This window comes from Papio anubis, unplaced genomic scaffold (genome assembly GCF_008728515.1).
Source record: "Papio anubis isolate 15944 unplaced genomic scaffold, Panubis1.0 scaffold51, whole genome shotgun sequence".
In the NCBI taxonomy this organism is placed as follows: Eukaryota; Metazoa; Chordata; class Mammalia; order Primates; family Cercopithecidae; genus Papio; species Papio anubis.
The window spans coordinates 183,616-195,810 of NW_022165303.1; the positions used below are offsets into that span (position 1 = coordinate 183,616).

Sequence of the window (12,195 nt, forward strand, 5' to 3'; positions counted from 1 at the left end):
AGAAATCCCATCTCTACTAAAAATACAAAATTAGCCAGATGTGGTGGCGCATGCCTATCATCCCAGCTACTCAGGAGGCTGAGTCAGGAGAATCACTTGAACCCGGGAGGCAGAGGTTGCAGTGAGCCAAGATCGTGCCATTGCACTCCAGCCTCAAAAAATATATATACATATATATGTATATATACACATATATATACATATATAATTTTCACCTAGTGTTTTATTAAACAGATTGTTTCAGTATTTTTATATTTGACAGATAGCGTTGTTCAGTTAGCCAAACGACAAAACCTTAAGTCTTCAATGAAATTTTCTGATTTAATAGGCTGAATTAAGAAAGCCATAATTTTCTTCTATAAGCCTTTAACTTCTATCTTTAAAAGTTTATATAGAAAAATTGACTGTGGGGCTTGAGATTTACTAATGCATGGGTTTTCAACCTTAGATGCACATTGGAATCATTTAGGATGCTTGAAAATCCCTACAGCCAAACCACATCCCAGATCAATTACACTGGAAATATCTAGGGATGGGACCCAGGTGTCCGTAAATCTCCCCCAGTGATTGCAATGTGCAGCCACGGTTGAGAAACACTGAAGCCTGCTCTGAGAAATTTAGCAATCCGACTGAAATCTGCAGAGAAAGCAACAATGATTTTTGCAGAAACAACCAAATCCTACTAGTTACATAAATTTTATATTTTGTTGGGACTTGGGTTTTTATTTAGCTCTACATATGCGTTCATGGGATGTAGAAGATATATCTTCTACTGGACACATGTATATATAGATGCTTAAATGTGGCTATCCCAAGGTTAGGTAATAATAAAGACTATAAGAGCTGGGCAGAAATCAGGCACAGTTTCATGGAAGGGTAATATCTGAGCTGGGCCTTGGAAGATGCATAGGATCTCAACAGGACAGTGTGTTTCAAGCTACAGTGAACTAGGAATACAGCAGAAAGCACAGGGGAAATGGTCAGGCTTGACTAAGAGTAGGTTATTTGAAGAAGGGCGATAGAAAAGGCTTGGGGAAGAAAGTTGGGATTTAATTGTAAAAGGTCTTCAAGTATCAGGCTAAGAAATGTGGACTTCATCCAGTAGGTAATGTGATGTCACTGGATACCTCTGTGCAGTATCTATGTGATGGGTTAGGAGTGGAGAAGCCTGGGGATACTTAAGGGTCTGAGCTAGGAGGGACAGGATGAATGGCGGTGGGAGTGGAATGGTTAGAAGACGGCCCCAATTAGAAACATACTTCGATTTGAGACAGAACCCAAATAACACATCATCATGAAACGTCTCCAAATGTACAATTTTATTTTAACAGATTTCAAGAGTCAATTTTTTAAAAAGTGAGCAATAAAGAACTTCTATAAGTGAGACTTCTCATTTTATAGCAAATACATTTTTGCAGCTTAAAAAATTTTCTTAAATTCATATACACTTCTTCCTGTCATTTAAACAAACTTCCAGAGAAAACTGATCTCCATATATTTAAGTAACAAATTTGACAAAATACATATTTATACATAGATCTCTAATATAAACATTAAATTTGAAAAATCAAATGTGAAGCAGAAACCGCTATACAAGTATATTGTATAATATTTATTTTATACATTAAAGTATTTGAATATACTTCAATTAGGTTTTAAAAAAACACCATTCCTTGCTTCTAAGTAATTGCGACATTTTTGAAAAGCATGTGACATGGGTATAAACTTCAACTCTGTGCTTACTTCAGAATTCTTGTTTGTTCTCCTCAAACTTTTATCTTCCTAAAGCATCTCGCCAGAGATTACAAAGGAAAGGAACATGTACAGAGCACTATAAACATGTCTTGGACAGTAAAACAGTATTTATTCTTCTACACTCTTGATTCTCCAATCATATCTTCCTGAAGGCAACGTTTCTTTGGCCCAGTTTGTGCAACTAAACATAAAATTTCAAAACACAACTTTTAACAGTGTGATCTGAATTGGGAGTGGCAGTCCCTGCTTTTCGCCCACTGGCTTCTTTGAAAGAAACTGCTTGGCTAAGGGACTCAGTAGAGGGCTGAGATCTGCCTGAGTATAAAGTGCTACCTGAGTTATATTTACTTTTTTCATTCCTTGGTACAATCAACAGCAAATAGACAAAGTGAAGTTACCTTCTTGAGATACATGGCTTACTTTGTACTCTGCCTTTTAGGAGATGAGGTAAGACACATACATAGGTAAGAGGCTTCTACTAGCCAAGGCAATGTAAATGGACTAAGATTCTCACATGACTTGAGGTTATCTCATGAATTTATTCTCTTCAAAACCACCTACTTTTAGATGGCATGTTTAACACCTCTCTTTATTTAAGGAGGGAAAGAAAAACACATGTAACCAGAATTCAGAGTGGGTTACTCAACCTAAGAGAACATATGGAGTTCTCTTTGGGAAAACCACAAGGCTACAGTGTTCACTTCACACCATGAAGTGGCACTCCTGTTACGGCTGTCAGAGTCCTCTCACTTCTTATGAAAGGATGCATCTGATTCTGAAATTACTGATATATGCGATCAGTTAGGGATGTTTTAAAAAGTGAAAACAAATGCCACACATACACTTTCTAGCTTTCTGAAATCACCAAACACATTACAAAAAATAGATAATTTACCCTATTAACTTTTAGAGAATTTTCCAATAATATTCTTGGTTAAGGAAGTCAAGCTTGTGCATATTCCCAATTTTCAGTGTTCTTGTTTTTAATGCACAAGAGCCAAAGTAGTATACACATATTCGTAAGGGCTTTTTACAACGAACGATATGTAAAATACATTCTATAGTTGGTGAAAGAATGAATCTTAAGAGTTGGCATTAATCTTTGAACAAAAAAGATTTCAAAGCCACTTTCTTTACAAAGAAAATATAATTTCATTTTGAACTATATTTCTTTAATTTTGCCAATTTTATAAAATACAGCACATCCCTGCTTTAATACAACCAGGCATGCTGTGCTGACTCGGTCCAATAAATCTAAGTGTTATTTAAGGGAAAACAGGCAATCTGTTCATACCCAAATTCATACAAGTTTCAAAGAAGCATCAAAGCATGCTACCTACATTCAAGCCACATTGGAATGTTAGTTAAGCCACAGTTGCATTCATGAGAGTGAAACTAGAGAATAACAACTGGGTATCTGAAGATTTTAATAGAGGTCAAAAGATGAACTAGCAAACGAGGTTGTGGAATCCACTCAGCCTCTCTGCTCTGCTGGAGCGGTTGATTTCATCTGGTAAGTGGCATATTCAGGTCCACCATCTGCTTTCCTGCAAACCAAGGTATAAAGATCGTGTCAAAGATAAATATAATTAAGTACAGAAATTAAATTCCAGAAGCCTATTCAGAAAATGAACAATTAAAAAAATACTTTATACTACTGAGTCGCTAACCTGGGAAATAAATTATTCTTTTAAAATAATTTCAAATGTTCAACTGGTCTCACTGTAAAAAAAAAAAAAAAACTTTCCTTTGTCCCAGTCTTATATTTCTGATCCCCTCCAAAACAAGAAATAGAGCAGTAGCATACAAAGTACTTAGTAACTATGTCCTCATTTTGATGTAGGGTCAATGGGAAAGACTGGAGACAAACGCATGCTTTCCTGATCCCTCCATTTTAAAGCTGTAGCTCTGGCACAGAACCTTCAAAAAGATAGTGGTTTTAACTGTTCAAGTATGTGATGCCTCATCTACCCCTCACTGTCAAGAAAATCATGTATTCCACTAAGAGTCTCCTAAATAACAAAAGTTTATGTCACACTTTTAGTATAACAATAGACATCTTTGTAAAACCTATTATTCTAGTCTAGTGCTGGCCAAAGATAGATGATGCCAGTCATACATGTAATTAAAAATTTTCCAGAAGCCACTTTTAAAAACACAAATAGAAAAAATAATTTCATTTTCTTTAACCCAGTATAAGCAAAATATTGGGATGTATTTTACATTTTTTTGCGCTTAGTCTTTGAAATCCAGTGTGTGTTTGACACTTGCAGCATACCTGACATTGGGCTAGCCACTTTGGAAGTCCTTAGCAGTCACACATGGCTACTGAATACTGAATTGGACAGCACAGCTCTGGTCCCTCCCTGCCTTAGTAAATTGACTTTAATAGAAAAATGAAAACCAAATTTGAACCAGTCATTCTTTACTAGTATGTGTGCCACAGCAAACACATTGCCTTTCCAATGTCACAGCTAAGCATGTTAATTTTGGATACTTTAATAACCCATGTATGCCTAGTGTTCCATTATTGGAACACTAAGCATGTGGAATTTATCTCCTACTGCTCAAGGTCATCGCCAGGGTCTGACGGCAAAAATTTAAAAACTTGCAACCTCAGGCATAAATGGGTTTGTTCCTCTTTCTTGGGGAGGCCATCATTATGGTTCTCCACTGTATCATTACTATACTTACAATATTGCAGTTCCCTAAGGACTGTTGTGATGACAGACTTAATGGTTTGGCCTGTCACTGAATTCTCCAAGACCACTATATTTTTCTTTTCTTTCCTTTTCTTTTTTTTGAGACAGACTCTTGCTCTGTCGCCCAGGCTGGAGTGCAGTGTGGTGTGATCTTGGCTCAATGCAACCTCCTCCTCCCAGGTTCAAGCAATTCATGTGCCTTAGCCTCCTGAGTAGCTGGGATTACAGGCATACACCACCATGCCCAGCTAACTTTTGTATTTTTAGTAGAGACAGGGTTTCACCATATTGGCCAATCTGGTCCGCCTGCCTCGGCCTCCCAAAGTGCTGGGATTATAGGTGTGAGCCACCGCACCCAGCCACCACTATATTTTTCTAAGTAAATATTTTTTTCCCATAGTAGTAGAATCTGTTTCTTTAAATACAATTTTAAATAGAAACCCAATCTATGCCAAAAATAAAAGGCATTAACATAAATTTAAAGAAACATTTATTGGATATAACAATGAAACTATTTTGAAGATAGCAAAATATTAACTACTGCATTCATTCAATTATCTTCAAATGTTTACAGATACCCTGAAGCTCAGAGAGTCTAAAAACTATTTTCGTAGTTGGCTTTAGCCTCAAAAGTGTCCTAAGAGACTAAGAAAATACAGTAGGCTTCCCTTGTCCACGGTTTCACTGTGCATGGTTTCAGTTACCCATAATCAAATACAGTCAAAAAATATTAAATGGAAAATTACAGAACTATATTTTAGATTGTGTGCCATTCTCAGTATCATGATGAAATCTCACACTGTCCCACTCCGTCCCTCCCAGATATAAATCATCCCTTCGTCCAGCATACCCACGCTGTGGACACTATGTGCCTGTTATTCAATAGCTGTCTTCGTTATCAGATTGACTGTCACAGTATCACAGTACCTGTGGTTAGGTAACCCTTATTTTACTTACTGGCCCCAGAGCACAACAGTAGTGATGCTGGCATATTTTTATAATTGTTTGATATTAGTTATTGCTGTTAATCTCCTACTGTGCCTCATTTATAAATTAAACGATCATAGGTATATATGTACAAGAGAAAACAGTATATATAAGGTTTAGTACTATCCCAGGTTTCAGGCAACCACTAGAGATATCCCCCCATGGATAAGGAGGAACTACTGTACATAGGACTGGGTAGGCCCAGACTGCCAATTCTGGTTAGTATGTTTTATCTTTATGTTTATGCTTTCCCCGTGATCAAAGACACCACTTTGCTTTTACTAAGAAATTGTCCTTCCAACTGGCCTTTGTAGATCCTGCTCCCAAACTTTTGATTATAACCTAGGGTAGGGCCCTCACATTATAAGACGTGGGATGCGTATCTCCCTCTCTTCCCAGCTCTGCAGACACACATTCTAGCACAAACAGAGGAATAGTTCCAATTCAGTTCGAAGACAGAAGGTGGACAGGGTCCAAGGGGTTAAGGCAATACAATCCATTTGAGGACTTTTTTGTTTCCTTTTATATGCTAAAAATATCCCAGCCCAGGGAAACTGATAAAATATCTTTACAGAGTTATTTATATGTTGGAATTGAATAAATTTACAAAACTAAGTAAACTATATTTTGGTTTCTATAAAAGGGCATTTTTCTTCCTTGTACTTAAAATGAGTTGACTCTGTGGTTATTTCCCAGTGGGCTCACACATTCTTACTTTTGGATTCACAGCTGTTTCACAAGGTAGAAGTGAGATAGTCTGATAAAAGGACTAGGGGAACATAACTCTATTTAAAGCCTACGTCAAAGCAAAAGCCTGTCAGTACACATTATGTTTTCAAAGGGAATGGTATAAGAAAACATCAATGTAGCAAAGGGAACAGGAATGTAAATTTCCTCTTTGATATTTACTGCCAATATCTCTTTGCTCAGGTTATTGGTATCTATATATCCACTGAGTATTTTTCAAAAGCAAGGACATCTGAAAATAAACAACAGAAAACAAATACCTTTTAATGATAAAAGCAAACCTCTCATCTCTTCTTCTCAGAGAGAAGTAAATTTTACTTCTCTGTGGTTCTCATCAGTTAGGTATGTGCTGAACAGAGGAAGGGAAAAGGGCTGAATAAAGTAGTGACTTCAAACCAAAAAGAAACAAGAGTAGCATAACAAGTGGAATAAAATCCAGTGTAAGAGAATAGCAGGAAAGCTGAGAATTAGGTTCATAACTTAAGACATTCTCATTCTCACTGAAGGACTGGAAACATGAATTTTGTGCTAGAAGCTACTTGAACTTTGAAGTCATATAGATCATCCAGCAGATAAACAGACTGGAAATTCCTGTTTAATATGTTTATCTTTGAAGCTATTTTGCATGAAGTGAATCATGTCAAAATGTTTTCAAGGAATAACAGATTGTTGGGGAGAAATGGTACTGGTCTCTAGCACCCTTGAATTTTTTTTTTTTTTTTCAAGAGACAGCATCTCACTATGTTGCCCAGGCTGGTCTCAAACTCCTGAGCTCAAGCCATCGGCCTGCCTCAGCCTCACAAAGTTGCTGGGATTACAGGTGTGAGCCACCAAACCTGGCCTAACACCCTCAATTTTGAGGGAATACATTGAGTATGTATCAAATCCATGTAATATTATCTTAGAAATCAACTTTATGACGTCATGTATTTTCAGATTTCTCTGGACTTTTGCATTAAGAAGTTTCTTCTTGTGGCACATCTGTTTTCAACAGATGAGGGGATAGCCTTGCAAAACTTCATATTACATGGCGTCTCATATTTCTGAGATGGATCTAATTTTGTATAGATGCTTTCTAAACTAATTACAAAACATTTTTGTAGTTGCTCAAAAATTTTTGAAGGGTTAAATGCTCAAGAATTTGAGGGCCAACTAGAAAAACATTTAAGTTAATTTGATCCCTTTTTTTGCCCCATGTCACTATATGCCCCAATTACCTGAATTGACTGCTATTTTTAATAAAGTAATTGCATCAGTCAATATTAATGTAACATTAAAAGTCAGTTTAGGTTATACAAAATAATGAATACCATTAATGGAAAAAAGGAAAAACTATTTGTCACAGGTAATAAATATATACATTATGCAAATAACTTTCACTAACTTAGCCAAACTGTCACTTATCCAGGGATGCTTAGAGTTTTTAAAAAAAATGCATTTAAAAAAATCATTACAAGTAATGAAAATATTTATGTAAACAAAAGGCATCTCTTGTTCAGAAGCACAGTCATGCCATGCAATACAGGACTCAAGCAGTAGCAAAGACAGAGCTGTGGTTCCAAGACTAAAAAGTATGGTAGAAGAATTAGTAAAGAAAGGAAATGTGAATGGAAAGGGAAGGGAAGGAGCACGTGGATGGGACTGTTTCGGACCCATCGGTATCCTATACTGTTCTTAGCTGAGAGCTACGAAACATAAAAGTGGCAGAATAATCTTTTGGCCATTTTTCATCAAGTAATGTAAATGATGTTGGATCATCCAACATCTTAAAATGACTATTAACACTGTTTTTGTATTTTGAGGTGAAGGCTGCAGAAGAGTAATTATGTTCCCAAATCATCATAAATACCAGTTTACAACAAATACACTTTGGGCCAGGCCTTAGCAGCAATTTGGGATTATTTGTGTCTGCTAGCCTGCCTCCAGTTACTCCCGAAGTGGAGAAGTAACTCCAGACATTTTATAGTCTTTATAAGAAGTTTCTAAGGCCACAACAGCCAATCTGGGGGGACAAGATTATGGACATTAAACAGTGCAAAGAAAATAATGGAAATCTTTATGTTTTTTAAGAGTTAAAAAAGGTAAGAAAAGCCAACTACTATATATTACCCCATAGCCTTTTTTTAAGGATACATATGGATGAGGAATCTTAAAAACTTCAATTATCTTAAATATTAGAAACATTTGCCAATAAGCTTCATAGTGTTTCTTCAGACTTCAACACATCAGTAGTGGCCAACACCCGGGTCAGTGTAGACCAGGCACAACAGCAGCATCAGTACTGGGAGCTCACTAGACAGGCAGGGTCTCAGGCTCCACTCCAAACCCAATGAATCAGAATCTGTACTTTAACAGATTTCCAGGTGATTAATGTGCACATTAAAGTCAGAGAAGCATTGCTCTAGACTCTGAAGAAAGATAAACCACCCTCACATTCAATTCAGCTATCAAAATAACATGGAACTACAAAATAATAGATCCATAAAGAGAGCCCAGCTTTGGATTCGGCCATTACATATTATGCTGAATTTCCAGTCGAATATGTTCCTGTCATAAAAAGGGCAACATCTATTCTAAGAGATTCCCGTGCAGTTTATATTTTAAAGTTCAAAGGCAATTATGAGTTTCCTCTCTCACACCATTTTTTGGACTATTTTTCCTCAAGTTGTGCTACTATTTACAGGATTAATTATGTTGCATTGGCTCAAGATACCATACCTTCCCAAAATATTTTAAAATTTTAATGATGGCAATTGTTGATTGGACCCTATGCTGTAAAATAATGGGCTTTTAAAAAATCACTGGACAAATTAATTTTGGCATCTCAGTTCACTATTGCTACTGAACCTTTAATTTGGGAGTGTAATAGATAAGTATTTAGCTTTAAAAGACCCATTAAGGCCGGGTGCGGTGGCTCATGCCTGTAATCCCAGCACCTTGGGAGGCTGAGGTGGGCAGATTACCTGAGGTCAAGAGTTCAAGACCAGCCTGGCCAACATGGTGAAACCCCAGCTCTAGTTCAAGTACAACAAATTAGCCGGTGGTGGTGGTGGCGCACAACAGTAATCCCAGCTACTCGGGAGGCTGAGGCACAGAATCCCTTGAACCCGGGAGGCCAACGTTGCAGTGAGCCGAGATCGCGCCATTGCACTCCAGCCTGGGTGACAGAGTGAGACTCCGTCAAAAAAACAAAACTAAACTAAACTAAACAAACCCATTAACTGCGAGCTAGAGAGAGTTTGATCAATACTTGTTAAGGAACCTTTAAAAATTCTGATGCAGTGATATTTTAAACAAAGAAGGAAAATGAGTAGACTGTGACTTTGTTTTGTTTTCTTTAGAGCTTGTTTCTACACAAACCTTATGGATTTGTAAAAATATTCCATTGATAATATTTTGTACTCACATTGTTGTAGATATGTAACCTTTAAAATATACAACTGATGGATAAATCAAATATGCATATTGTGTTCCATAAATACAAGATTTAAGATTCAAGTGAAGGGATTATGGGTATTTAAAAAGATAACCAAGTAATATAAAAAAAGTTTGAGTTCCTTATGAGTAAAGAATGTACTTTTATGACTTAGCCCAAACCTGATGATCAGTATAAAAGGAATATATATTATAAAACCATGAGTACCAAAAATCTTAAAATTATTAGGCTTGATTTCAAAGCTATTTCTAAAACTATGGGGGAAAACATTTTTTTAAAATCAATAAAAATGAATGTATATTATCTCTCAGAAATGTCAAAGCACCTAATCTTAGTCTATGTTCTAGGATTCATTCTAAGTCTTTTGTTAAATTGTAAGCTCTTTAACTAAAATTTGAGTTTGATGTTTAAAAACCCTATTTTCTTTAGAAGATATGTACTTGTACATTTTTCTTCTATTCTAAGCCCACTCACTTTTTACATTTTTACATATTAAAAGACACACAGTTAATTGAGGTACCTTATAAATTTAACCCCTCTCAGCAACTTTAACTTTAACCCCATCAGTTTTGCTGCAATCTGGTAAATTGAAAGAACATAAGAGGGAAATCGGACAGTGTTGTTTTGAATCTCCCAGTTTAACATGTATAAATAACAACTTTAAATGAAAAGACACCAAATTGGGTATTTAAATGAGATGCCTACATAGCTTCTTGCAACTAGCTAAGCTACATAGACAAGTGGAAACTTTCATTATAAAAATTCCAGTGAATACAACTGTCAAAGTCTCCACAGTGAAATACTTTAAATTTAATTTTGGAAACTAGTGCAATTTTGGAAATAGGGAATAGGGTAGAGAAGGCCTCATAGTGAGTGGTCCATGATTTGCTAAATAACTTAAACCTCAAATCCCAGAGAAATTTTTCTTAAAGTCATAATAGCTGTAGGAACTCTGCACAGATGTTTTTATGTTGTAGTGATGTTAGAAGTAGCTAAAATATTTTTAGCAAAGAAATGCAATTGGTAGGACACACTAATGCAGGCATTTAAAAAAAAAAAAAAGATAGCATGCAATACAGATTACAAACTTAAGCTGCACAAAAGCATGTTAAGCATAAGAAGGACCAAGAAGTTAGAAGAAACATGCTTTAATTTACCCTTTCTTCTTCCTCCCTTGAAGAAATCTGTACAGGGCAACACAAATTACTGCAACTGCAACAACTACAAGAAATCAGGAAACAAATGACATATAATTCTGAAAACTAATCAAGATTCAAAATCTAGCAGAAGAAATAAATGTTGGTTACATTTCAGTGGTCAAATGTTATTTTATTTAAGCACCTACACATTTATATTCCATCCAGACTCTTTGCTATCTAAATCCAACTCCCCATAATCACTTACACAGTCCATAGTAAGTCAGAGAAAAGTCCTTGCTTAATTTAGAAAACTATCAAAAGCACATTTGGGAAGCCAACTAGTATTACTGATCATCTTGAGAAAATATGTATTACTTAGGCTTTGTTACTAAGTGGATATACAGAATATAACAGAATATAAAATCACTAACACAAGGGAGGTAGTAAGTACATCAAATAAAAGGTCAGGTTTTCCTAAATTGGTTTAACCAATTTACAAGCTGAAAAAACTATAGAAACTGGAAAACTATTTTTAAAACGCATGTCTTCACAATAATTTTTTGACTTAAGTGGTGTCAAAATTTGTGATACTTACCTATGACAATAACAATCAGAGCAATGACCCAATCATCTGAGAAAGAAAACAGTTCAAAGATGTTGAACACATGGATCTCCAGATAGCATTTATTTCGATCAGACCATCTAAACACTTGATAAGGTTTGGCTGTGTCCCCACCCAAATCTCATCTTGAATTGCAATTCCCATAATCCCCACGTGTTGTGGGAGGGTCCCCATGAGAGGGACCTCATGCTATTCTCGTGATAGTAAGTTCTCACTAGATCTGATGGTTTTATAAGTGGCTTCCTCCTTCACTTGGTTCTCATACTTCTCCTTCCTGCCATCATGTGAAGAAGAATGTGTTTGCTTCCCCTTCCTCCATGATTATAAGCTTCCTGGGGCCTTCTCAGCCCTGCAGAACTGTGAGTCAGTTAAGTCTCTTTCCTTCACAGATTACCCAATCTTAGACAGTTCCTTACAACAGCATTGAGAATGGACTAATACAAGACTACAGAGGAAAAAAAAAAATTTATATAGTTTTAGCATGACTGCTAGGGCATCCAGGTCATTTTGACCATAGAACCCTTCTAACCAGTTTCCAGATTAAGGGTTCCACTTGTGAAACTCTTAATGGGAACCTCATTTATCATTGTTTTTCTCTATAGCTACCACATCAAGTTATTTAGTGGTAAAGTTACTAGAATTCACTACATTAGAGGAAAATGATTTTTGAAAAGTATTATCCCATGAGAGTTGGTTTAGTTCAATAGTCATTCTGTCATTTCTTATTATTTTGATAGACATTTAATTTGTATTTTTTCCTCCAAAAGTGGATTTGTAGAGTGAGGCATGAATAAATTTCTATTATTC

The 12,195-nt window shown here is 36.1% G+C and overlaps 1 protein-coding gene across 10 annotated transcripts in view; it reads right to left on the reverse strand.

The window, feature by feature from the left end:
* Positions 1-1,297: 1,297 nt before the first annotated feature.
* LOC116273280 (membrane cofactor protein) overlaps positions 1,298-12,195 on the reverse strand; it is a 43,313-nt gene continuing 32,415 nt past the window's right edge. For 6 of the 10 annotated variants that reach the window (XM_031662259.1, XM_031662261.1, XM_031662256.1 and 3 more), the window contains 3 exons: positions 11,362-11,397; positions 10,785-10,848; positions 1,298-3,302 (listed from right to left, as the gene is read on the reverse strand). In XM_031662259.1, coding sequence (XP_031518119.1) covers positions 3,230-3,302; positions 10,785-10,848; positions 11,362-11,397 — 173 coding nt within the window. In that variant the 3' untranslated portion in view covers positions 1,298-3,229. Of the gene's footprint in view, positions 3,303-6,451; positions 6,541-10,147; positions 10,207-10,784; positions 10,849-11,361; positions 11,398-12,195 lie in introns of all 10 variants that reach the window. The other 4 variants (XM_031662262.1, XM_031662260.1, XM_031662255.1 and 1 more) reach the window with 2 other exon arrangements.